We start from the raw sequence: 27,986 nt of genomic DNA on the forward strand, positions 1-27,986 counted from the left end.
GCTCAGGGAGCGGGGAACAGAAAGTAGAGCATCGGGCGCAGGTTAAGTTATTCGCGTAGTGCTGCGCATGCGCAGTACTACTTTACCTGCGCCCGATGCTCTACTTTCTGTTCCCCGCTCCCTGAGCGTTAACGGGACGGGGAGTAGAGATGCGGGAGACGGGGAGTAGAGCTGCGGGCATGGGGCGCTCGCGGGGACGCACACTGATGACAGCGCCATCGGGCGTAGGAATCCCCATAGCGCTGTGGATCGCTCCCTGAGCGTTCACAGGGGACGGGGAGTAGAGCTGCGGGGGACGGGGAGGAGGGATGCGGGGGACGGGGAGTAGAGCTGCAGGGGACGGGGAGTAGAGCTGCGGGGGACGGGGAGTAGAGATGCGGGGGACGGGGAGTAGAGATGCGGGGGACGGGGAGTAGAGCTGCGGGCGTGGGGATCCTGATGACAGCGCCATCGGGCATAGGGATCCCGATAGCGCTGTGGATCAACAGTAAATGTATATGTGCCAGCCGTATGAGCTGCGTACATGTGTGAACTTCTGTCGGGCCACAGAGGCCATTAGAGCTCCGTACAGCTTCAGCTATCACAGGGTGAGGAGATCCTCTCCCTGTGATAGCCAAACTGACACTGCTGTGCGCATCGATGCGTGACGTTTAAATATGTCACGTGACAAGAGAGAGCCAATAGGATGTGATGGAGGCGGACCATCTCATTCTATGGCAAATCTCATTCCACGGCAATGCACCGGCATGCACCGCAGCGGCCTTAGCGCTTCCTTCTTCCCACAGTGCCTTGCGACAGCTCGTTCAGCCGCTGTACGGCGATTATCTGCAGCTCCCAGTTGGGGCTGATGCTTTTTCCCGGTGTGTGCGGTACAGCGCTCCGGTCACCATGCAGGAGCTCATCGCTTGTGTGGATCACATTCGCTTCGACCTGGAGCTGGCTGTGGAGCAGCAGCTGGGGGCACAACCGCTGCCATTCCCGGGCATGGACAGTAAGTGCTCAGGGGCCCGATACAGCATGGTGGGTAGCTGAGCCGTCTGTCTGCGGTCACGATAGCCGTGCATGGCGGAGACTACAGAGCAAAGACACGCCGCTGTATACTGCTGCAATGTTTCCCAACCAGTGTGCCCCCAGCTGTTGCAAAACTACAACTCCCAGCATGCCCGGACAGCCAAAGGCTGTCCGGGCATGCTGGGAGTTGTAGTTTTGCAACAGCTGGGGGCACACTTGTTGGGAAACACTCCTGTTCAGAAGTAGAGTATAGGTAAATGACTCTTTGTACTGAATGGGCGGCTCATGTTGCCCCCTGACATGTCACAGAGGTATAGTACAACACAGTATTGGTGGGGTCTGTGAAGGAAGACCCCCAAGATGGCTACCTTAAAGGGGACAACCATCTGGACATCTCCTATCACTTCTCTTTGTGTCTGTCAGGCCATAGAATAAAATAGCTCTGCCTATTATCATCTGATACTTTTAAGGCTCTGTTCACATTGACAGACATTTATCAACCTATTTACCAGAGTTGTTTTCCGTATAAAATTGTCGCAATTGCGCCACTGTCTTTTTTTTCGCGCTACAATCTGCCACGAGAGCGATAAAAGCATTTTTTTCCCAAATCGGTGTACATAAGCGTTTTTACAATTTTGACTTGCCATAGTCAGAAATTTATCAACCGCGCAGAAAAAAGTCGCTAAGGCTTTAAAAACCTACTAAATATACTCCAGACAAACCTTGGCTTAACTAACAGAAACTGACTATTGTTTTCCCTTCGGTGAGCTGATATTATCGTCCGATATTCACGATTTTGGACGTTATCGGTATTGGCAATTACCTTGCCGATAATGCCCCGCGCCGCCACAGACCGCTGCCCCAGCTGCCCCATTACCTCCCCCATCCCCGGTTTTATAATTGCCTGTTCCCGGGGTCTGCGCTACTTCTGGCTCCTGCAGCGTCCTGCATTACACTGTGCGCTGCGCAATGACGAGTGACGTCCTCAATGCGAAGTCACTGTCAGTGCACACATTGACAGCTCAGGACGCCACTGGAGCCAGAAGGAGCACGGGCCCCAGGAACAGGTAATTATAAAACCAGGGCTGGGGGAGGGGATGGGGCAGCGGCGGTGGTTGGACTAAGGACCGGCAGGGGGAGAGAAGCAGGCGGCGGCAGACTCTGGCCAGAGGACAGGCAGGGGGAGAGAAGCAGGGGATAAGATGTTAGATCGCCGTGGTCCCGCTGCTGGGGACCCCGGGGATCGCCACTGCGGCTGCCCACCATCATTACTGCACAGAGCGAGTTCGCTCTGTGCGTAATGACGGGCAATACAGGGGCCGGAGCAGCGTGACGTCACGGCTCCGCCCCTCATGACATCACTGCCCGTCCCCTTAATGCAAGTCTATAGCAGGGGGCGTGACAACCGCCACGCCCCCTCTCATAGACTTGTATTGACGGGGCGGGCTGTGACGTCAAGATGGGCGGAGCTGTGACATCACGTAACGATGCTCCGGCCCCTGTATTGCCCGTCATTACGTGCAGAGCGATCTCGCGCTGCGCAATAATGATAGCGGGGTGCTGCAGCAGCGATCCCCTGGGTCCCCAGCAGCGGGACCCCGGCGATCTGACATCTTATCCCCTATCCTTTGGATAGGGGATAAGATGTCTAGGGGCGGAGTACCCCTTTAAGCAGTGTTTTGCAAACAGTGTGTCTCCAGCTGTTGCAAAACTACAATACTGGAGAACCCCTTATTATCTGGATTAGCTAATGACGGATGAAAGGAATTTTACTGAATGTCATTGGATGAAATGGTTTCTTCATTTTGTGCACACAGTAATATTGCCTCCTATTATTTTTTTTCCAGAGTCCGGGGCAGCTGTTTGCGAGTTCTTCCTGAAGTCCGCTTGCAGCAAAGGTGACTACCTAGGGATATATACATGTATATATAATGTGTGCAAGTTTTACTGCTACAGCAAAGGTCACTGTTCAGTCCTGATGCTACCTTTTGGTGGTCCTCCCCCTTATTTATCCGCTTGAGTAAGGGCAGAGGACCCCCGAAAAGTAGCATTAGGTGTAGCACTTTAATGCTTTCTAAAACTTGCACAATGAAGATGTCATTTACAGTAAGTGAAAGAAATGGAAGCAAGAAACTACTTAGAATGTCCGTGAGTAAGACTCTGATTTTCCCAGCCGAATTCTGCGGAAATATTCAGCTGCAGCAGAGTCCCATTGATTTCAGTAGGATTCTGCTGCACTGTGCACATGGCGGAATTTCTCAATCTATGGAGACAGCACATTTCCGAGTGGTCCTAGCGCCGCCGAAACGTGCAAATGTGTGGAATGGCCGCCTGTGTTTTTCTGGCTGGACATTCTGTACCTTTTATTCCCTGTGAACATAGCCTAAGGGTGTTTTCATATGCTAGTAACTAGCAGCGTATTTCCCTACCATACATTTGAATGGGTCCGCGGACAGTCCACAAATCTGACATTGTTGTGGACTGTCTGTGGACCTATTTAAAGCAATGGAAGGGTAACTCGAAGCAGAATTCCCACAGCGGAAATCCCACTGCTACTAATAGCGCGTGAACGCACCCTTAAGCTGTAATAACATCTAATTTGTCTTACATTCTATATCATGATCTGCGTATGGACTCTAGTAAGCGCTGTATGGGGTGAGAGGTCAAATCTGTTTGTTGTATTTTGGAAACTGTATAATATATCACTGTTCTTAACCTCTTAAGGACGTAGGGCGTATGGGTACTCCTGTTGGAAATCCGGTCCCCGCTGCTAGCCGGTCGGGGACCGAACCGGGATGCCTGCTGAAATCATTCAGCAGCAGGCATCCTGGCACATAAATGAGGGGGGTCCTGAGAGCACGGGGGGCATCCCCATGTCGGCGATCGGCGGAAACCGCCGGTCAACTCAGACCGGCGATTATCGGCGATTCTGGTACTCACCGGATGGGGACCGGACCGCGATACCTGCTGAAATCATTCAACAGGCATCCTGGCTCATCGCCGGAGGGGTTCCTGAGACCCCCTCATATCGGCGATCGCCACAGTTCGCCAGTAAATACTCACTGGTGGTCTACGGCGCTTCCAGGTCACATGGGTCACATCTGACCCCATGACCCGGATAAGGATGATGATCATCATCCGTACAGTACTGGCAGGTGGCAGTGTTGCCACCCCCCAGTACAGTTGTGATTGGGCGGCCAATCACAGCAGTACGGGGAGGTGGGTGTAGGAGCATGTTGCTCCATTCTGCTCACCATTTCTGAGAGATCTGGTGTGCAGGACGGAGCCCCTTGCTGCCATCTCTCCCCCCCCCCCCCCCCATAGTGAAAAAAGTGCCCCCCTTTTTTTATTAAATTTTTTTCAGCTTACCATCCGTGGGTGTCCCCGGGTCCGTAGCACCTTTAGCCGCGTGACCCCGGCCCTACTGGGTCACTGCGGTCTGCCGCCAGTGTTTTTTTTTTTTTGCGCAGACCTCTTTTTTTTTATTTGCTAAAGCCCACCCACCGCTGATTAGTCCCGTAGTACTGATCAGCGTTTTTTTTTTGTGGTGCAGGCACTTTTTTGGGTTATAGCTGTTTTTTTTTTTGCACTTCTAGTCGGTTCGTGCCACCAGTAGCAGGCCTGTGCTGTGTGGATGGACCGTACCTCTATCTGCGGCCTGCCCCACCCCTATCAGTGATTTATCACTCATCAGCGGATTTTTTTTTTTTTTGGGTTCCGGCGGGTGCATCTTTTTGGGGTTAATCGTTGTATTTTATTTTTCGGGTATTTTGTGTGGGGGGTCTGTTTACGTGCCACCAGCCACTGTTCTGGGCTGAGTGGCCGGACTCCCCACTGACTTCTGCTCTCCCTGCTGCCACAAAGCGCTAATCATTGCACACATTGCATGTGCCTTTCTTGCCTCAGACACTGAAAGCGCCTCAGAGGACGAGGAAGACCCCACCTTCCTTATTTCCTCGTCCTCCTTATCATCTAGTTCTGAGCCATGTGGGACCGCAAAACTCCTCTGCTCCTGACCCTGTGCCCCATGCTAGTATGAGTCCCCCTGGTGCTCATACCAGTCAAGCCCCCCAGCCAAGTTTACTGGTGCCCCATAGCGGCAAACTTGTCTGGACTCAGCTAGTGGACCACGAGCCCGTGATTCCGGAGTTTGTTGGCGACTCAGGAATCGAGATTGACATCGTCGGGTTCACTAAAATGGACTATTTCTTTTTTTTTTCAGTGACGACTTTGTCAATCTGATGTTTGAGCGGACGAACCTGTACGCCCAACAGTTCTTCGTTGCACACCCGGGCTCACTCTTGGCTAGGCCCAATGGCTGGTTCCCAGTCGATGCAGCCGAAATGAGGATATTTTGGGGCCTCGTTCTGCATATGGGCCTTGTCAAAAAACCCAGTGTCAGGCAATATTGTAGTGGGGACATCCTTTACCAGACCCCGCTCTACAATATGGCCATGGCATGTCCCCTGTTCGAGGCTGATAATGCGGCATTCCCCCCCCGAACTGATCCCGCGTATGACCGCCTGTATAAAATCAGGCCGGTCATCAATCACTAAGGGGCCAAATTTTGGGAGGCCTATGTCCCTGGGCGGAAGGTCGCTATTGATGAGTCTCTTATCAGCTTTAAGGGGAGACTCAGCTTCCGGCAATACATCCCTACCAAGCGTGCGTGGTATGGCGTGAAGATGTATAAACTTTGCGACAGTACCTCCGGGTACACTTGCAAGTTTATGGTGTATGAGGGACGAGATTCCCGCATTGAACCCCCAGATTGTTCCCCCACCATCCCTTTCTTCACATCCCTCGCCGCCAGATCCACGCTCGCTTGTGGGACAGTCCGGAAGAATCAAAGAGGCCTTCCTTCCTATCCCCTCCAAATACCTATCCCCCCGGGTGAGTCCCGTGCCTTTTCCCATGAAAACCTGTTTCTGATCAGGTATAAGGACAAGAGGGACATCCTTATGCTCACCACAATTCATGGGAACAGCAGCTTACCTGTCCAAAGTACCGTGGGACCGGTCCTCAAGCCTAATTGTATTCTGGACTACAATCAGTATATGGGGGGGAGTTGATCTCTCTGATCAAGTCCTCAAGCCATATAATGCCATGCGGAAAACACGGGTATGGTACAAAAAAGTTGCGGTCTACTTGGTACAGGTTGCCATGTACAACTCATGGCATCATCATTCTGGGAATTGGCATATCAGTATTAAAATTGCAATTCAAATGAATTCTCCCCCATAGTACACTTCATCCATTCCTGGAAAATAAATTTAGGGAACTCACGTCTGTTCCAAATCTCCCCTTCACACCTATACACCTTCCCTAGGGGGTGTACTGTTTGTAATAGGCTCACATGGGGATGTTCCTTTCTTGTATTTTCCTCTGAATGTATGTAACTGTTAGGTCCGTAAGAAACATCAGCCTCAAATGCGAAGAGTTCTCGCTATGAGCTCTGTCGTATTTACAGGCGACAATTCGGAGTCACGTGTTAGTTCCCAGAAAGGTGAAGCAGAGCATGGGTTGAAAATTGCAATTTTAAAAAGCTACTCTTCATCCATTCCTGGAAAATAAATTTAGGAAACACCCGTGTGTTAAAATGTCCTCTTTACCCCTATACCCATTCCTTGGGTGGTGTACTTTCTGTAATGGTGTCACATGTGGGTGTTTCATTTTTGTATTTTCCTCTGAATGTATGTAACCGTCAGCTACTGATATGCCATAGGCCTCAAATGCAAACAGACCTCTATGACTTCTGAGCCTTGTTGTGCGCCCGCCCAACACGTTACCCCATATGTGGATGTTTTTCCATACTCAGGAGAAAAAGCTCTCCAAAATATGTAACCCAATTTCTCCCATTACCCCTTGTGAAAATGTAAAAAATTGGGTAACCCCAGCATTTTAGTGTAAAAAAAATAAAATGTTTAAATTTATGGCCCATTTTTCCAAAAACCTGTGAGGTATAAGTACTCACTGTACCCCTTTTTACCTTCCTTGAGGGGTGTAGTTTCAAAACTGTGGTTACTTGCCAGGGTTTTTAAATTTTTTTATTTTATTTTGTCAGAACCTCTTGCATTGCAGTGCAAAGCACCACTTTAGGCCTCAAATCTCATTGGTGCTGTCTCACTCCTAAGCCGTGTTTTGCACCCTCATAGTGCTTTACCGCCTTATATGGGGTATTTCCTTAGTGTGGAGAAATTGGGCTACACATTTTGTGGAGCTTTTTTTCTCTTACTACTTGTGAATCTAAAACATTTTTGGATTACAGCAGCATTTCAGTGTTACAAATCAATTCTTTCACTTTTACGGCCCACTGTTCAAAAAACATGTGAGGTGTAAATACTCACTATAACCCTTAAGTCAAGTCCCTTGAGGGGTGTAGTTTCTAATATGGTGTCACATGTGTGGGGTTACTACTGTTCTTGCACAGTGGGGGCTTTGTAAACGCACATGGCCCCCGACTTCAATTCCAACAAACTTTTCACTCCAAAAGCCCAATGGAGCTCCTTCTATTCTGAGCATTGTAGTTCGCCCGCAGAGCACTTTACATCCACATATGGGGTATTTTCTTTCTCAGGCGAAATTACACTACATATTTTGGGGGCCTTTTGCCCTATTACCCCATGTGAAAATGAAACATTTGGGGTAACATTATCAAAATAGTGTGAAAAATCTAATTTTTCACTTTTACGGCCCACTGTTCGAAAAAAACCTGTGAGGTGTTAAAGGGGAACTCCGGTGCTTGCACATCTTATCCCCTATCCAAAGGATAGGGGATAAGATGCATGATCGCGGGAGTCCCGCAGCTGAGGACCCCCGTGATCTTTCACGCGGCACCCCGTTTGTAATCAGTCCCCGGAGCGTGTTCGCTCCGGGACTGATTACGGTCGACCGCAGAGCCGGCTGCGTGTGATGTCACGCCTCCACCCCCGTGTGACGTCACGCTCCGCCCCTCAATGCAGGCCTACGGGAGGGGGCGTGATAGCTATCACGCCCCCTCCCGTAGGCTTTCATTGAGGGGCGGAGCGTGAAGTCATACGGGTGCGTGACGTCACACGCCGCCGGCCCTGCGGTCAACCGTAATCAGTCCCGGAGCGAACACGCTCCGGGGACTGATTACAAACGGGGTGCCGCGTGCATGATCACGGGCGTCCCCAGCTGCGGGACTCCCGCGATCAGGCATCTTATCCCCTATCCTTTGGATAGGGGATAAGATGTGTAAGCACCGGAGTACCTCTTTAAGTACTCACTGTTACCCTTGTTACGTTCCTGGAGGGCTCTAGTTTCCAAAATGGGGTCACGTGGGGGGGGGGGGGGGTTCTGCTGTTCTGGCATCATGGGAGGTTTGAAAATGCTCATGGTCCCCGACTTCAATTTCAGCAAAATTCTCTTTCCAAAAGTCCAGTGGCGCTCCTTCTGTTCTGAGACCTGTAGTGAGCCAGCAGAGCTTTTAACATCCACATAAGGGGCGTTTTCTTAATCGGGAGAAATTGGGCTTCAAATTTTGGGGTCCATTTTCTACTATTAAACAGTGTGAAAATGAAAAATTTGGATTAACATAATCATTTTAGTATTAAAAATCAAATTTTCCATTTTCATGTCCAACCTCAATGTAAAGTTATCAAAGACCTGTGAGTTGTTAAGGCTCAATATACCTCTGGCACCATGGGGGCTTCCTAAATGCAACATGCCCCCAAAAACCATGACAGCAAAATCAGTTGTAAAAAAATCCCTCTTGAGCCATGTTGTGAGCCCGCAGAGCACTTTAACATATGAGGTATTTCCATATTCGAGAAAAATTGGGCTACAATTTTTTATTTTTTTTGGGGGGGAGGGACTTTTTCTCCTTATACCACTTTTAAAAATGAAAAAAAAAATGGGGCTACAAGAACTTATAAGTGTAAAAAGAAATGCAGAATAAGATTTTTCTCCTCCACTTTGCTGCTATTCTTGTAAAAAACACCTAAAGGGTTAACAAACTTTCCGAATGTCATTTTGAATTCTTAACGTGGTGTAGTTTCTATAATGTGGTTATTTATGGGGAATTTCTCAGAGAAAGGCCCCTCAAATCCACTTCAAACTTAACTGGATTCAGATTTTGAAATTTTTGGGAACATTTAGAAAATTGCTGCTATACTTGGAATGTCTTAAAAAAGTAAAAACAAGTCAACTTTATTATGTCAACATATTGTATTTGTGAATCAATATATCATTTATTTGGAATATCCATTTTCCTTACAAGCAGAGAGTTTCAAAGTTAGAAAAATGCTACATTTTCAAAATTTTCATGACATTTTTGGATTTTTCACCAAGAAAGGATGCAAGTAACGACAAAAATTTACCACTAACATAAAGTAGAATATGTCACTAAAAAACTATCTTTCAATCAGAATGAAAGGTAAAAGCATCCCAGAGTTATTAATGTTTAAAGTGACAGTGGTCAGATTTGCAAAAAAGGTCTGCGTCCTTAAGGTGAAAATGAGCTGCGTCCTTGAGGGGTTAAATCTACAAGATGTTATTCACAAATTTTAAGTAAAGTTAATAACAATAGGCACAATACTAGTTTATATCGTGAGTTAATTAAAAAGTACCAATACGAAGTAAGTTTGTTATTGCCATTATATGTGGATTATGGATTCTTCTGATGTGATTTCAGGGGGTATGTGCCCTTTTCGTCACATTAGTGGGGAGAAGACTGTGGTCTGTAAGCACTGGTTACGAGGGCTTTGTAAAAAAGGGGACCAGTGCGAGTTCCTGCATGAATATGACATGACCAAAATGCCAGAGTGTTACTTCTACTCCAAGTTTGGTAAGTAGTTCTACAGGTACCACCCTGTAATTCTGCACATTTACTATGTCAAGGCTTCCTTGTTATGTGATACTTTAATTTATTATTCCCCTGTTCCGGTGTCCATTGCTTTACAGGCTTTGGGCCTGTAATTTTACTATACCTCTGCACAGAAGTAAGATAATAAACCCTTAAAGGTATACCCCCACCCTAGGATAGGGGATAAGATGCCTGATCGCGGGGGTCCCGCCGCTGGGGACCCCCGCATTATTGCATGTGGCACCCACCTCTTTTTACATTGGTACCGGTGGAGGCTCTGAGTCGCGACTCCAGGACGGAAGTCCGTGACGTCAGGGCTCCGCCCCCGTGTGACGTCACGCCCGTCCCCTCAATGCAAGTCTATGGGAGGGGGCGTGATGACCGAGGGGACGGGCGTGACTGCTGAGGTGGTGGTGGGGAATAGAAAAAACAAACAAACTAATATACCGTATTTATCGGCGTATAACACGCACTTTTTAGGCAAAAATTTTAGCCTAAAGTCTATGTGCGTGTTATATGCCGATACACCCCCAGGAAATGCAGAGGGAGAGAGGCCGTCGCTGCCCACTTCTCTCCCCCTGCCTTTCCTGGGGTCTAGAGCCCTGCTGCCGGCCCTTCTCTCCCCCTGGCTATTGGCGCCGCTGCCCGTTCTGTCCCCCTGACTATCGGTGCCGGCGCCCCATTGCTGGCGCCGATAGCCAGGGGGAGAGAAGCGGCGCCGACAGCCAGGGGGAGAGAAGGGGCAGCGGCACCCATTGCCGGCGCCGCTGCCCCGTTGCCTCCCCCCATCCCCGGTGGCATAATTACCTGTTGCCGGGGTCGGGTCCGTGCTGCTGCAGGCCTCCGGCGTGCGTCCCCTGCGTCGTTGCTATGCGCTGCGCGGCACATGATGTCAGTGCGCCGCGCCGTGCATAGCAACGATGCAGGGGACGCACGCCGGAGGCCTGCAGCAGTGAGGACCCGACCCCGGCAACAGGTAATTATGCCACCGGGGATGGGGGGAGGCAACGGGGCAGCAGCGCCGGCAATGGGTGCTGCTGCCTCTTCTCTCCCCCTGGCTGTTGGCGCCGCTTCTCTCCCCCTTGCTATCGGCGCTGGCAATGGGGCGCCGGCACCGATAGTCAGGGAGACAGAATGGGCAGTGGCGCCGATAGCCAGGGGGAGAGAAGGGCTGGCAGCAGGGCTCTAGACCCCAGGAAAGGCAGGGGGAGAGATGCTGGCAGCGACGGCCTCTCTCCCCCTGCCTTTCCTGGGGGTGTATCGGGGTATACACGCGCACACACGCACCCTCATTTTACCATGGATATTTGGGTGAAAAACTTTTTTTACCCAAATATCCTTGGTAAAATGAGGGTGCGTGTTATAGGCCGGTGCGTGGTATACCCCGATAAATACGGTACTTACCTAGCCTGATCCCCTTAGCTCCTATTTGCCTCCATCCGGTCCCCCCGATCTTTCCTCTTCTTCCTGTCCCTGAGATGAGCGCTCAGAGCAAGATCTGCCCTTTCAGCCAATCACTGGCATTGTTAGCACCCAGGCTGCTGTTTCAACTCAGCAGCACCCTATTAATGCATTGTGGGGCCACTGAAGTGTTCACAGAGGTAGCCCCCTTACTCTGTAACACCACTTATGTGCTGCAGTTGCTATAAATCACAACATGCAAAGTGTTAAAGGGGTACTCCGGCCCTAAGACATCTTAGCCCCTATCCAAAGGATAGGGGATAAGATGCCTGATCACAGGGGTCCCGCCGCTGGGGACTCCCGCAGTCTTTCATGCAGAACCTCACTATCATCAGCCTGCGGAGCGAACGTTGATGTTAGCTCCGGAGGCTGATGATAGCGGGCTTCTGCATGAAAGACTGCGGGGGTCCCCAGCGGCGGGACTGATACTCCGGCCCCGTGATCGTTCTTCATCAGACCCGGAGCGATGTTTGCTCCGGAGGCTGATGATAGCGGGGTGCTGCATGAAAGACTGCGGGGGTCTCCAGCGGCGGGACCCCTGTGATCAGGCATCTTAACCCCTATCCTTTGGAAAGGGGATAAGATGTCTTGGGGCCGGAGTACCCCTTTAAAAACCCAGGATCAGAATTGTCTCCGATCCTAGCTGAAGTTTACTGAAAACATCCCCCTTTAGTGGCAACAATTTGAGCTATATTTCAGGGTGTCCATGAGAATTCAAATAGCTGAATTTACAGTAGATAGACTTACAACCATGGCAGCCCTTCTCCACCAGTTGCATAATACTGACACTATAATTGGTACTTGTTTTCTTTTCACCTTGCTACCAGGGCAAACACCCCACCAAAGCTGAAGACATCAAATTATACTTGTGCACATTTCGCCACATATACCATCCTGATATATAATATTAACTTGTGATGAAATCTGTCTGTTTTTAGGTGAGTGCAGTAACAAGGAGTGCCCTTTTTTACATATTGACCCAGAATCAAAGATAAAAGACTGTCCCTGGTATGACCGAGGCTTCTGTAAACATGGTAAGGCCAACAAAAAGCATATCTGTCGTGGTATTCCATAGAGGTCTGTATCTAAAAGACTTTTTACTTGCAGGTCCTCTATGCAGGCATCGGCATACACGTAGAGTCATTTGTGTCAACTATTTAGTAGGATTCTGTCTGGAGGGTCCTAACTGTAAATTCATGCAGTGAGTATTATTGTCTTATTTATAGTTGTCTATTTGTAAGCTTATAAATGCTGCATCAGAAAGGGCAGTATGTAAAACATTCTCAAAAATCAGGGAAAATGCTTATTTTGGTAGTACCATATTTTTCGCCGTATAAGACGCACTTTTTCTGGGGGGGGAAAGTCGGTGCGTCTTATACGGCAAATACACCCCTATCGCGGCGGTCCCTGCGGCCATCAACGGCCGGGACCCGCGGCTAATACAGGACATCACCGATCGCGGTGATGCCCTGTATTAACCCTTCAAACGCGGCGATCAAAGCTGACCGCCGCGTCTGAAGGGAAAGTGACAGTCGGGCAGTTCGGGACCGCCGCGATTTCACCTGCCTCCTAGGTGTCTTCTCCATTCAGGGATCCCCTGTATGGCCGGCGCTCTCCTTCCTCGTCGTCGCGTACGTGCGTCGGCGTGCGTAACGACGTGATGACGGAGAGCGAGGATACCCGTCCGGCAGCAGAGACGTTCCGGACCGACAGCGACGGAGCGACATCCAGGGCAGCGGTGACTGGTTCGGAGCGGCGGGGACGCGTGAGTATTACCTCCTATGCAGTGGTCTTCAATCTGCGGACCTCCAGATGTTACAAAACTACAACTCCCAGCATGCCCGGACAGCCAACGGCTGTCCGGGCATGCTGGGAGTTGTAGTTTTGCAACATCTGGACGTCCGCAGGTTGAAGACCACTATTGGGTTCAAATTCTTTATTTTTTTTTAGATTTTGCACCTATAAATTGGGTGCGTCTTATACGCCGGTGCGTCCTATAGGACGAAAAATACGGTAAGCCTTTTAGATGCAGCAGACATGGATAGGTAAAATCATGTGCAAAAAAACATTGGTGCATCTGGTGTCTATAGCAACCAATGGGATCAGATTGTTTCTTAAACAGTATCTATCCTTTTAAGAAAATTCTGACCTTTCATAGTGGCATGTAAAGTTAATTGGGGGGTTTGAGAGACCCCCACTGATCCATAAAATGAATAGAAGAAAATAATGAAAAGATAGTGCCTGAAACGTAACTTTTAATTAGTATTTCATAAAAATCACCCAAAATTGTTCGTCACCATTAAAAATAGTTATGACAGGCTTACTGTGAACCTGAGCATGTCATACTCAGGATTTACAACTTAGTCAGTCCTATATAGGACAATATTACTCCAATACTTGCGCCTTCAACGCGTTGCTGTTGATCTGTGAAGATCAACGTCATCAGGATGGCGAGGAGCCGTGATGGAGAACTAGATACAATCAATATAACATAGAAAATAATCACAGGGAGTCTCTCATAGTATCGCACTAGCTTGATTTCACTATATCGTGCTATACCCCATTAAGTAAACCTGGGAAGGAGAAACAACATAAATCTCCGGCTGTAATAAAAATCAACAGAGCATCACGTATCCCCAAGCACATGGAGGTAGCCGTCACGTTTGCCCTCCTCGAGCAGTGGTCTCGAACTGTGTGTGCTGGGGGACGCCGCTCTCTCTCTGCGATAAGCTGCTGTGCAGAACCTGCCGTGGTGCAGGGAGCCATGACTTGCCGGCTACTGCTGCTCACTGATGTTTCAGGCACTATCTTTTCATTATTTTCTTCTAGTATTTTGCCGGATTGTAATCACTAAGTGGGGTGGATGAGGCCAGAACATTACTCATTACATCTGTTGCCTTAAAATGAATACAGTGGTCCCTCAATATACGATGGTAATCCGTTCCAAATGGACCATCGTTTGTTGAGGGATCCGTGCAATGTAAAGTATAGGACAGTGGTCTACAACCTGCGGACCTCCAGATGTTGCAAAACTACAACACCCAGCATGCCCGGACAGCCAATGGCTGTCCGGGCATGCTGGGAGTTGTAGTTTTTAAACATGGTCTGCAGGTTGAAGACCACTGGTGTAGGAAGTTGTACTCACCTGTCCCCGCCGCTCTGCACCGTCCCCGGGGTGTCCCCGACGCTCCGGCAAGGCCTCTGCTTCCCCCGCATCCTCGCATCACGTCGCTACGCATGCTGTTCCTATTGGATGGTGGGACGGCGTGCGCAGTGACGTGATGCCGACGATGCAGGGGATCCTGAAGAGGACGCATTGGAGCCCCGAGGACAGGTAAGTGATCGTCAGCGGACCACACGGGGCACCGTAAACGTCTATCCGGTGGCAGCTGAAGCAGTCTGCGCTGCCGGATAGCAGTTTATGCGATGGCCCCGACATACAAAAGCATCGTATGTTGATGCTGCCTTTAACATGTGATGGCCTCTGAGAGGCCATCGTATGTTGAAATGATCGTATGTCGGGGGGTCACTGTACAAAGAAATGCACAGATGTTCACTGCAACTATTTCTTTTCCGCTTGGCACTGTTCAGCTTTCCTTAGTCTATGAAGCTTTCTGTGAATTTGCACACTGCTTGCACCATAATCCAAGGAGTGCTGAGCAGGAAGCATACAGGCCCTGTGTAGTGGGGGGAATCTCAGCACCCGCACTACGGCATTCAAAAATTTGAGATAACAAAATGCCAGTGTCATGGTGATATTTAAATGACAACCCAACATAACATGATGAAATATTCTTCTTTTACTCCAAGTATTCTATACGTTTTGAATATCTGCTTCGACTGTGAGATTCCAGAATATATTTTAGCTTGGTGCAAAATTTATGTGCTGTTAGTTACATTTACTGCAGTTTTATTTATTTATTTATTTTTTGCGTAAGGCTTGTTCAGTTTGTTCTTTTATAGTTTAGTTGCAAACATATTCTTGGCAAGAATTGTGTACAAACATTACAAACATATGAACTACAGAAAATGTACACAATATTGTATGGAATTTAGGAGCGGTTTACATCACTTTTCAGGCTTAAGCTGCCAGTTGATCTTGGAATACTGTCAAAAAGGTATTGGGGGACATTTATCAAGAGGTTTAGTCAGGTTTTCTTTACTATAATTGTCGCAAAATTGTCGCAACTGCGACTACGTGTGTTTTCATGCAACAATTTGCGTGAAAAGCAAGAAAATTCAAACTTGCTTACGTAGTCAATTTTCTCCAAAATAGATTTGCTTTAGTCAGGTATTTATTAACTGCGACAGTCGCAGCTGCGCAATAAAATGTCGCAACGGCCGTAAAAATTGACTATATTTACTCCAGCTCCAACATGGAGCAGGAAAAGCTACTGCCGCCCGGGCTCCGACATACTTTCTCCCTGCTACCCTCACTTCGCTACAGGGACACTGCAGTGATTTACATCCCACCCCTCTCACCTGCCAGCGCCATACAACTCCCATCTGTCTGCTAACTATTGCAAGACTACAAGTCCCAGCATGCCCTTACAGTGAGGACACGCTGGGAGTTGTAGTCTTGTAGCAGTGGGAGTTGAGCGGTGCGGGTGGGAGACAATGGGGGGATGTATATCAGTGTCCCCATCATTATTAAGTGAGGGTAGCAGGGAGGCAGTATGAGGAGCCCAGGCGGCTGCACTGTAATGTCAGCCCGGGCTCCTTATTACATATACCGGCGCTGCAGACTCCAAAATCCCCTGCTGTCATTTCACATTTCCCACTGGGTCCTGTGATTGGCCAGGACCAGCAGCCAATCACAGGACCCGACCGGAACATTGACATAACATTAGGGGATATAGGAGTCTGTCAAGGGGGGGCCTTCAGCAATGACTGTGTGTGTGTGACTCTGTGTGTGACCGTGTGTGACTCTATGTCTGTGTGTGTGTGTCTGTGAGTGTGTTGTGTGTCTCTCTGACTGTATGTGTGTGTGTGTCTCTCTGTGTGTCTCTCTTTGCACGACTACAACTCCCAGCATGCCCTTACTGTAAGGACATGCTCGGAGTTGTAGTTGTTCAGTGCAGGCGAATGACAAGCTAGTCCCCTGCCCCCAGCTGCAGGACTACAACTCCCAGCATGTCCTTACTGTAAGGGCATGCTGGGAGTTATAGTCCTGCAGCTGGGGGCAGGGGACAAGCTTGTCACTTGTCCACACATCTCCTGCACCACACAACTACAGCTCCCAGCATGTCCTTACTGTAAGGGCATGCTGGGAGTTGTAGTCATGCAGGGCGGGAGATGTGCGAGCAGGTGATAAATGTACTAACCCATTTGTTGTGTGTTTTTTTTTTTTATCTCTCATTTCAGATCCGTGTATTCTGTGGACTCCTTCGGATTCGGTGGACTACTTCGATGACCAGCGTTTTTCTTTGTTTGATTTTAATAAAATGGTTAACGAGGGCTTGTGGGGGAGTGTTTTTTGTATTTGTATAAAAAAAAATTAAAACCTGTTGTGTTTTTTCCTTACTTTACTTGACAGGCTTAGTAGTGGAAGCTGTCTTATAGACGGAGTCCATTACTAAGCCGGGCTTAGCGTTAGCCACAAAAAATAGCTAGCGCTAACCCCCAATTATTACCCCGGTACCCAACGCCACAGGGGTGCCAGGAAGAGCCGATAACAACAGGCCCGGAGCGTCAAAAATGGCGCGCCTAGGCGGTCACAGGCTGGCATTATTTAGGCTGGGGAGGGCCAGTAACAATGGTCCTCTCCCACCCTGGTAACGTCAGGCTGTTGCTGTTTGGTTGGCATAGGGGACCCTATGCGTTTTTTTATTTTTTATTTTTTTAAATAAATAATTAAATGTAAAAAAAACGCATACGGTCCCCCCCTATTTTTATTCTCAGCCAAATACCAACCAAACAGTAACAGCCTGACCTTATCAGGGTGGGCGAGGACCATTGTTACTGGCCCTCCCCAACCTAAATAACGCCAGCCTGTTAACGCCTAGGCCCAGGAGCGCCATTTTTGACGCTCCGGGCCTGTTGGTACCGGCTCTTCCCGGCACCACTGTGGCCATGGGTACCGGGGTAATAATTGGGGGTTAGCACTAGCTGTTTTTGTGGCTAACGCTAAGCCTGGCTTAGTAATGGACTTCGTCTATAAGACATCTTCCACTACTAATCCTGTCAAGTAAAGTTAGAAAAAAACACAACAGGTTTTTAAAAAATGTTATTACAAAAAAACACTCCCCCCACAAGCCCTCGTTAACCATTTTATTAATCGAGCAAAGAAAAACGCTGGTCATCGAAGTAGTCCACCGAATCCGAAGGAGTCCACAGGATACACGGATCTGAAATAAGAAGTAACAAAAAAAAAAGAGTAAGTACATTTAGGTAGAAAAATCAGTGGTAAAAAAAAATGTAATAAATACACACACAGGTGTGTATGTGTATATATATATATATATATATATATATTGCTGCAAAGTGGTGTTCTGTAGTCATTCTTTGGTTTTTGCTTATGTGTGCTAAAAAAAAATGGTATTTAAAAGTGATTTATTGTTTTTTGCTCATGTAAGCCAAATTTATCAACACCCTGTGATAGTATGATAAATATGTCATACATAAGCAAAAACATTGCAAGAAAAAAAATGACTACAGAACTTGCTTACCAAAGCAACGATGATAAATGTCCCCTATTGTGATTGACACTGCAGCATAGGTAGTTTTTAATTGACCAACCATAGTCCCCTTGTGGCTACATTTGGTAATGATCACAATTTCTGAGAGCCTGGAAGGCTACACTTTCTTTTGTCCTGCACATAAAGTGTAGACTAGGTTTGGTCTAGTAAAACACATGTCTATGCTGTGGTGAAAGTCGGAATAATATTTTGATGATATCCCGAGGTATACTGGCAGTTAAAGCGTGATGTGTTCACCCCCATGTATGCAAGTCTATATCACGTTTTTTTTATTCCCATAAAGCAGGCATTTACTCTTGCGAATATCTTTATTGTGGACCAACACATTTTGCAGTATGGAATAAAAGCCGTTTAATTTTGCAGCCCCCGTTTTGAATTGCCTATGGGAACGACTGAACAACCTCCTCTACCTCAACAGACCCAGAACCAGCAGAAGGTAAGTAACTATGTTCACTTTGTAGTGGTCTTTCTAATAATCAAAAGGTTTTATTGAAATATTACACAGAATGTGACAAAACTTTGGCATGTCCTAGTCCAACAGTCAGCAGTGATTAAACTTGGTTTTCACCTTTCTGCAGCTTCTCTCATTCATAACCTCACCCAGGTCCAATCTATAACTGACTTCCTCATAGAAGCTGATGAGATTAGTCTGACAGGACCGATCCCACATAAACCCATGTTGGTTCTGTGTTATAAGGTGTTTTTTACAACTTTCTAGCCATCTTCTCCCTAAAGACAGCTCCAATATCCTCATTTAGGAGCAGTTTGTCCCTACTGTAGCTGACAGAGAAGGCAGCCCTATCTCCATAACCCCAAATCCCTTATTCCTACACCAAATTCTTGAGCTACTTATTTACCTCCAATATCTCCCCACTGCCTTTCTGTTGTGGCATGTGATACAGGTAATATTTCAGAAAAAAATTCCTTGCAAGTCCTTGCCTTAAATGGGCACTGCCAGATTAAAGCATTAACCTTTCTAATATACTTCTTAAAAAAAAATGTATTTCCTTTTTATAGAAATCATGGCTTTGTCCAAGCTGAAGCACAGACATGGATTAAGTCCAGTGAGTGAGGGTGGACTAGTACTCTTCTGTGATCTCCCCTATCTGATAGGACTCCTCTGTGCTCTCTCCTTTCTGATAGCACTCCTCTGTGCTCTCTCCTGTCTGATAGTACTCCTCTGTGCTCTCTCCTGCCTGAAAGGACTCCTCTGTGCTCTCTCCTGCCTGAAAGGATTCCTCTGTGCTCTCTCCTGCCTGAAAGGATTCCTCTGTGCTCTCTCCTGCCTGAAAGGACTCCTCTGTACTCTCTCCTGTCTGATAGGACTCCTCTGTACTCTCTCCTGTCTGATAGGACTCCTCTGTGCTCTCTCCTGTCTGATAGGACTCCTCTGTGCTCTCTTGTCTGATAGCACTCCTCTGTGCTTTCTCCTGTCTCGTAGCACTCCTCTGTGCTCTCTCCTGTCTGATAGCACTCCTCTGTGCTCTCTCCTGTCTCGTAGCACTCCTCTGTGCTCTCTTCTGTCTGATAGCACTCTTCTGTGCTCTCTCCTGTCTGATAGGACTCCTCTGTGCTCTCTCCTGTCTGATAGCACTCCTCTGTGCTCTCTCCTGTCTGATATGACTCCTCTGTGCTCTCTCCTGTCTGATAGCACTCTTCTGTGCTCTCTCCTGTCTGATAGGACTCCTCTGTGCTCTCTCCTGTCTGATAGCACTCTTCTGTCCTCTCTCATGTCTGATATGACTCCTCTGTGCTCTCTCCTGTCTGATAGGACTCCTCTGTGCTCTCTCCTGTCTGATAGGACTTCTCTGTGCTCTCTCCTGTCTGACAGCACTCCTCTGTGCTCTCTCCTGTCTGATAGCACTCTTCTGTGCTCTCTCCTGTCTGATAGCACTCTTCTGTGCTCTCTCCTGTCTGATAGCACTCTTCTGTGCTCTCTCCTGTCTGATAGCACTCTTCTGTGCTCTCTCCTGTCTGATAGCACTCCTCTGTGCTCTCTCCTGTCTGATAGCACTCTTCTGTGCTCTCTCCTGTCTGATAGCACTCTTCTGTGCTCTCTCCTGTCTGATAGCACTCCTCTGTGCTCTCTCCTGTCTGATAGCACTCCTCTGTGCTCTCTCCTGTCTGATAGCACTCCTCTGTGCTCTCTCCTGTCTGATAGTACCCCTCCATTCTTGTGCTTCAGCTTGGACAAAGCCATGATTTCATAAGCCATGATTTCTATAAAAAGGAAATAAAAGTTTCTTATCAAGTATATTAGAAAGGTTATATGTTTTGCCAAGATGTAACATATCTAAAAAGTTTTTGTATCTGACAGTGCCCATTTAAGTTTACTGCCCAAATTTCTGGACACTTCACCTACCCTTTGCTTTGTCATTGGTGCCAGTCCCTCCGAGTAATCCAGTGTTTTCCAACCAGGGTGCTTCCAGGTGCTGTCAAATAGAATACATGTTATGATTGAACGCTGCATGGAAGGGGTAAACTGCTGGGATCAAAGTATACTTTAATCCTGGCAGTGCGGCACAGGCTAAGCTAAGCTCCTGCCGCAATCTCGTAGGTATATTGGGCAGTACCCACGAGATCCTCATCATGTGTATATTTGTTATGGTGCGGCACTGTGCATCTGCCCATGACGTGTGTACATGTCAAGGGGCATTATGGGGTTAAGTCCCACACATAAGAGGAAAATAAACTTTAGATCAAAACCACTCCCACACACACTTTTTGTTTGCTTTGTAAGGTTTTCCCTCTCTGCTGCCGTACTGATTTAAGTGAATTCTGTATGCAAAAAAAATTAATTGTATTACGAATGTCACACACTATACGCTATGAAATAACGCCATTATTTTTTCTCATTGTTTTTTTTTTGCTTTATCTCGATTTTCCATTCATGCCCACAGCAAAATAACAACCAGTCATCACAGAGATCATCCTCACTCATCCAGTTAACAAGCCAGAGTTCACCTCTTGGTCAGCAGCGGTCTCCACAGACCATTGGTGTAATGCAGTCACAGAACAATAACATAGGAAATCGGGGGCCAAGACCACTCGATCAGGTTACCTGTTATAAGGTAAGATGTTACGCACAGTGGTCTAGATTTAGCAATGTTTCCGATTTTTGTCTCAGACAGATGGCATCTAATCGCATCTCATCTTTCATTTCTGAAATTGCTCTGGTAAAGTAAAATGTTTCCTGTAATTGGTTGCTATATGACTGAGACAAAATCATCATTTTTTTTTTGTTTCATTGACAAATCTGTGCCAATGTGTTCCTTTTATTTACAGTAGGTCACTGTGTACCAGGCCATGTGCATCTTTGTGCACTTTATTCTTAAAAGGATGGGTTGTTAATAACCACAGCTTTGCTGGTAACTTATGATTTCCTTTTGCTTAGACCATGTCATTTTTCTCATACCATTTCAGTGTAATAGCCGTCTAAGATGCTTAAGATTTCTTTAAGATTAAGACCCTTTTCACTTGGGAAAACCTGTTGAATTTTGCACCCATGCAGTACTAGATCCATAGTATGACTGATAGCACTGTCAAATCAGAATATGCAAAGTAGGCTCCAAATGATGCCTCCAGCCTAAGGCTAGGTTCAGACTATATAATTTCTGCCTGCAATTCCGCTCTGAAATTGCAGGCGGAAATTCTTCTTGCTAAAATGTACAAGCTAGTGAATGGGTTTTCCATTCACCAATTCAAACTTCGGAATTTTTGAAGCGGAATTTGTGGACGGGAAATCCGCTATAAGCTATTAACAGCCTATCAGAGAGTGATTTAAGAGGAGCACACAACACTCATTTTATGTGAATACCGCACTCAATAACCAGGGATGATATCCTAGTAATCATGTCAAATGGGTTTTTCCGGCCCTGGGTTATTGCTTTAACATGTTAAAAATTATACTTAGTAGATTGGTAATTCAGAATTTTTTTTTGTGTAGAAAGAATGGACCAAATTTAGTAATTGGGAGGACGGATTGTATCAGTAATTCATTTGCACAAAGTTTACAGCATATTTTATAAAATGTTGCAAGGCTCATATTAGATCTATAAAAAGCCAATGAAAGATCAAAAATAGACACAAGTTATTTTGCATCAGTTTCCACAACATTAGTACATCAAAGTTCTTTTATATTACCTACCCTTAAATTGTATTACTTGTCCTAAAATACAATACATTGGCACTGATTTATCAAGTGTCAATGTGTAAGAGTAAAACTAAAGATTTTCCCATAACAACCGATCACATCTCATCTTTCACTTCAACAAAGCTTGATAAGAAATGAAAACTAAGCTGTGATTGGTTGTTAAGGAAAATCTCTAGTTTCTCTCACATATTTTGATAAATCAGGGCCACTGTTGTCATTAGCCCTTAACCCCTTGGGGACGGAGCCCATTATGACCCTAAGGACGGGAGCATTTTTTGCAAATCTGACCACTGTCACTTTAAGCATTAATAACTCTGGAATGCTTTTACTTATAAATTTGATTCCGAGATTGTTTTTTCATGACATATTCTACTTTATGTTAGTGGTAAATTTTCGGCGATACTTGCATCCTTTCTAGGTGAAAAATGCAAAAATTTCATGAAAAATCTGAAAATTTTGCATTTTTCTAACTTTGAAGCTCTCTACTTATAAGGAATATGGATATTCCAAATAAATTATGTATTGATTCACATATACAATTTGTCTACTTTATGTTTGCATCATAAAATTGACGAGTTTTTACTTTTGGAAGACATCAGGGGGCTTCAAAGTTCAGCAGCAATTTTCCAATTTTTCGCAAAATTTTCAAAATCAGAATTTTTCAGGGACCAGTTCAGGTTTGAAGTGGATTTGAAGGGTCTTCTGGTTAGAAATACCCGATAAATGACCCCATTATAAAAACTGCACCCCTCAAAGTATTCAAAATGACAATCAGTAAGTGTGTTAACCCTTTAGGTGTTTCACAGGAATAGCAGCAAAGTGAAGGAGAAAATTCAAAATCTTCATTTTTTACACTGGCATGTTCTTGTAGACCCAGTTTTAGAATTTTTACAAAGGGTAAAAGGAAAAAAATCCTCTCAAAATTTGTAACCCAATTTCTCTCGAGTAAGGAAATACCTCATATGTGTATGTCAAGTGTTCGGCGGGTGCACTAGAGGGCTCAGAAGCGAAGGAGCAACAATGGGATTTAGGAGAGTGAGTTTTTCTGAAATGGTTTTTGGGGGGCATGTCCCATTTAGGAAGCCCCTATGGTGCCAGGACACCACTATTATGGAAACGACACCCCTCAAGGAACGTAACAAGGGGTACGGTGAGCCTTAACACCCCACAGGTGTTTGACAACTTTTTGTTAAAGTAGGATGTGTAAATGAAAAAAAAATATTTTTCCACTAAAATGCTGGCTTTTCCCCAAATTTTACTTTTTTACAAAGGGTAATAGGAGAAAATGCCCCCCAAAATTTGTAACCCCATTTCTTCTGAGTATGGAAATACCCCATATGTGGACGTCAAGTGCACTGCGAGCGAACTACAATGCTCAGAAGAGAAGGAGCGCCATTGAGCTTTTAGAGAGATAATTTGTTTGGAATGGAAGTCGGGGGCCATGTGCATTTACAAAGCCCCCCGTGATGCCAGAACAGTGGACCCCCCCACATGTGACCCCATTTTGGAAACTACACCCCTCACGGAATGTAATAAGGGGTGCAGTGAGCATTTACACCCCACTGGCGTTTGACAGATCTTTGGAACAGTGGGCTGTGCAAACAAAAAAATTAAATTTTTCATTTTCACAGACCACTGTTCCAAAAATCTGTCAGACACCTGTGGGGCGTAAATGCTCACTGTACCCCTTATTACATTCCGTGAGGGGTGTAGTTTCCAAAATGGGGTCACATGTGGGTATTTATTATTTTGCATTTATGTCAGAACCGCTGTAAAATCAGCCACCCCTGTGCAAATCACCAATTTCGGCCTCAAATGTGCATAGTGCGCTCTCACTCCTGAGCCTTGTTGTGCGCCCGCAGAGTATTTTACGCCCACATATGGGGTATTTCCGTACTCAGGAGAAATTGCGTTACAAATTTTTTTTTTTTTTTTCCCTTTTACCTCTCGTGAAAATAAAAAGTAAAGGGCACCACCAGCATGTTAGTGTAAAAAAATTTTTTTTTTACACTAACAGGCTGGTGTAGACCCCAACTTTTCCTTTTCATAAGGGGTAAAAGGAGAAAAAGCCCCCCAAAATTTGTAGTGCAATTTCTCCCGAGTACGGAAATTCCCCATATGTGACCCTAAACTGTTTCCTTGAAATACGACAGGGCTCCAAAGTGAGAGAGCACATGCGCATTTGAGGACTAAATTAGGGATTGCACAGGGGTGGACATAGGGGTATTCTACGCCAGTGATTCCCAAACAGGGTGCCTCCAGCTGTTGCTAAACTCCCAGCATGCCTGGACAATCAGTGGCTGTCCGGAAATGCTGGGAGTTGTTGTTTTGCAACAGCTGGAGGCTCCGTTTTGGAAACACTGCTGTACAATACGTTTTTTATTTTTATTGGGGGGGACAGTGTAAGGGGGTGTATATGTAGTGTTTTACTCTTTATTAGGTGGTAGTGTAGTGTTTTTAGGGTACATTCACACTGGCGGGTTACGGTAAGTTTCCCGCTAGGAATTTGCGCTGCGGCGAAAAATGTGCCGCAGCTCATACTTGAAGCAGGAAACTTGCTGTAAACCCGCCCGTGTGAATGTACCCTGTACGTTCACATGGGGGGGGGGGGCCTCCAGCTGTTTCAAAACTACAACTCCCAGCATGCACGGTCTGTCAGTAAATGCTGGGAGTTGTAGTTTTGCAACAGCTGGAGGCACACTGGTTGGAAAACCTTCAGTTAGGTTCTGTTACCTAACTCAGTATTTTCCAACCAGTGAGCCTCCAGCTGTTGCAAAACTACAACTCCCAGCATGCACGGTCTGTCAGTACATGCTGGGAGTTGTAGTTTTGAAACAGCTGGAGGCACACTGGTTGGAAAATACTGAGTTGGGTTCTGTTACCTAACTCAGTATTTTCCAACCAGTGTGCCTCCAGCTGTTGCAAAACTACAATTCCCAGCATGTCTGATCACAGAAGGGCATGCTGGGAGATGTAGTTATGCAACAGCTGGAGGTACGCAACTACAACTCCCAGCATGCCGAGACAGCTGTTTGCTGTGTGGGCATGCTGGAATTTGTAGTTTTGCAACATCTGGAGTGCTACAATTTAGAGACCACTGAACAGTGATCTCCAAACTGTGGACCTCCAGATGTTGCAAAACTACAACTCCCAGCATGCCCAGACAGCAAACAGCTGTGTGGGCATGCTGGGAGTTGTAGTTTTGCAAGATCTAGAGGGCAGTATAGAGATCACTGTGCAGTGATCTCTAAACTGCAGACCTCCAGCTGTTGCAAAACTACAAATTCCAGCATGCCCACACAGCAAACAGCTTTCTGGGCATGCTGGGAGTTGTAGTTTTGCAACATCTGGAGGGCTACAGTCTAGAGACCACTATAGTGGTCTCAGACTGTAGCCCTCTAGATGTTGCTATGCAACTACTCACCGGCTTCCGTCGCATCCGGGAGCCGTCCTCTTCTGCCGCACGCCGCCGCAGATCTCCGTCGCCGCCGCCGATCCCCGACGCTCCGCTGCCTCCGGAGGGGTAAGTGGACTCCGGCGCCGCTCCTCTTCGTTTTCCCCATTCTGCCCCGCCTATTGTGGGAGGGCAGGACGGGGAAAACGAAAGTAAACCCCTCCGCCCCAGATCTGCTATTGGTGGTCGCATCTAGACCACCAATAGCAGAGATAGGAGGGGTGGCAACTCTGCCACCTCACTCCTATCGCTTTAGGGGGATCGTGGGTGTCATGGACACCCGCGATCCCCCTTCTATTCCGGGTCACCGGGTCACCATAGACCCGGAATCGGCGCAAATCGCAAGTGTGAATTCACTTGCGATTTGCGCCGATCGCCGAGGTGGGGGGTCTAATGACCCCCCTGGGCATTTGCACGGGGTGCCTGCTGATAGATATCAGCAGTCACCCCGGCCCGGTCCCCGCCCGGCGCGCGGCGGGGGCCGAAATTCCCACGGGCGTATGGATACGCCCTTCGTCCTTAAGTACCAGGACGCAAGGGCGTATGCATACGCCCTTCGTCCCCAACAGGTTAAAGGGTTACTGACATGTAAAACTACTTTTGACATGCTGCCCAGTCACATCAAAAGTTGTGATTGCATCGGGTCTCACTCAGAGAGAAGCACTCCACTCCTAGGCTGGCATACAAATCCAACCTTTTCTGTCCATAGACGTATAAAGAGAAAAGGACTTATTTGACTGACAGCTGAGGGGTAAGGCACGCATTTCCCTGGCTTGTAACTTGCGATCGCAACAAGTCTGAGGAGTAAGACCTGGTGCAATCACATCCTTTGACATGTTAGGGCAATATGTCAAAAGTTGTTTTAAATGACAGTAACGCTTTAAAGAGGATCTGTAGCCAGACTATATTGCCTCATGTAAATCCAGCATAGTACAGTATATACTAGAGTATAAGCCGACCCGATTTCACCTCAAAAACCCAGGAAAATTTATTGACTCGACTATAAGCCTAGGGTGGAAAATACATCATCCCCCCCGCCCATGTCATCATCCAGACCCCTGTCGTCATCACCCCCCCTCGTCATCACCGCCTGTCAATCCCTTCAATTCAGTGGTCTTCAACCTGCAGACCTCCAGATGTTGCAAAACTACAACTCCCAGCATGCCCGGACAGACATTGGCTGTCTGAGCATGCTGGGAGTTGTAGTTTTGAAACATCTGGATGTCCGCAGGTTGAAGACCACTGCGGCCTTCGTCATCATCCAGACCCCCCTTTAGCTTTCTACTCCCCTCCTCTCGGTGGGAAGAAAGAGTGAGTTGGTAAGGGCATCAATGCTGCAGGAACCGTCCGGTGGGGAGGGTTAGTCGTTCCGGGCTGTACATTTTCACCGGGAAGCCCTCTTCTCTGCTCTGGGCCGGCCCCGGACTAGTGACATTGCCTTAAAGAGGATGCACAGGGACATTCATGCGCAGGGAAGTCTGCTGCGCATGGAAGTCCCTGTGCGTCATCGTTCACTCGAGTATAAGCCGAGGGGGGCGTTTTCAGCACGAAAAATCGTGCAGAAAAACTCTGCTTATACTCTAGTATATACGGTATGTGAAAAATCCTCTTTCCTATTAGCCAAAAAGACACAGAAATATTGTACTATTAGGTTAATAGGAACACTGTAAGGATACACTGGACACTCTTTGATTGCAGTATGTTTAAAGGGAGCGCTCCCCATGCCCCTCTCAGCAGAAGCCCTCCAATCAATGTTAGAGACGTGGGGGACACTCTCCTCATGAATACACTGGACGCATAAAGTATGTGCCTGGTGTATTCTCTAAACTTTCCTGTTAGCATTGTAGATTGTAAGCCCTCATGGGCAGGGTCCTCCCTCTATACCAGTCTGTCATTCATTCAGTTCATGTTTATTTCACATAATTTTTGTCATATGTTATGTACTTTAACACTATCTTCGTACGTACAGCTCCCTAGCTCGTATATAATAAGTAAGAATTTGCTAAAAGGCTTAATATGATGACAGCTCCACTATAAATTGCACATGTGTCTGATCAATATGGCCTAGTCAATCTGGGCTAGTTTTCTTACCACCTAAAAACAGTAATGCCTTTTCACTTCACAGCTCATTGAATTCTAATAATGTACAACGTCCTGTTTTTTTTCAGTGCGGTGAGAAGGGACATTACGCCAACAGATGTACAAAGGGTCACTTAGCGTTTCTGAGTGGACAGTGACTGAAGCCCTACATGTTTTACGGATGCAGATGTTTAAGGAGTGAAAGCATTTTCTTAAGTGAAGAAATAAAAGGACACTGGGCTTTATTTTTTATATATAATTGTAACTTTGCAAATGTTAGTTTTTTTTTTTTTTTTTTTTTTT

At 46.8% G+C, this 27,986-nt stretch overlaps 2 protein-coding genes across 5 annotated transcripts in view; one reads left to right on the forward strand and one right to left on the reverse strand.

Annotated features, from left to right (window-relative positions):
• PTCD1 (pentatricopeptide repeat domain 1) overlaps positions 1-797 on the reverse strand; it is a 28,972-nt gene extending 28,175 nt beyond the window's left edge. For all 3 annotated transcript variants that reach the window (XR_008847170.1, XM_056535777.1, XM_056535776.1), the window contains exon 1: positions 742-797. The gene's annotated coding sequence lies outside the window, so the exon portion shown is untranslated. The remainder of the gene's footprint in view (positions 1-741) is intronic.
• Positions 748-27,986, forward strand: CPSF4 (cleavage and polyadenylation specific factor 4). 2 transcript variants are annotated; one of them, XM_056535780.1, is made up of 8 exons: positions 748-991; positions 2,859-2,909; positions 9,668-9,820; positions 12,238-12,333; positions 12,407-12,500; positions 18,361-18,433; positions 20,898-21,068; positions 27,773-27,986. In XM_056535780.1, exons 1-8 carry the CDS (start codon positions 889-891, stop codon positions 27,839-27,841), a joined length of 810 nt encoding a protein of 269 aa, XP_056391755.1. In that variant the 5' UTR covers positions 748-888; the 3' UTR covers positions 27,842-27,986. The 2 variants fall into 2 exon arrangements, with proteins under 2 accessions (XP_056391755.1, XP_056391756.1); XM_056535781.1 differs by having other exon boundaries at positions 923-1,020.

The sequence above is a fragment of the Hyla sarda genome, chromosome 8 (genome assembly GCF_029499605.1).
Source record: "Hyla sarda isolate aHylSar1 chromosome 8, aHylSar1.hap1, whole genome shotgun sequence".
NCBI classification, from domain to species: Eukaryota; Metazoa; Chordata; class Amphibia; order Anura; family Hylidae; genus Hyla; species Hyla sarda.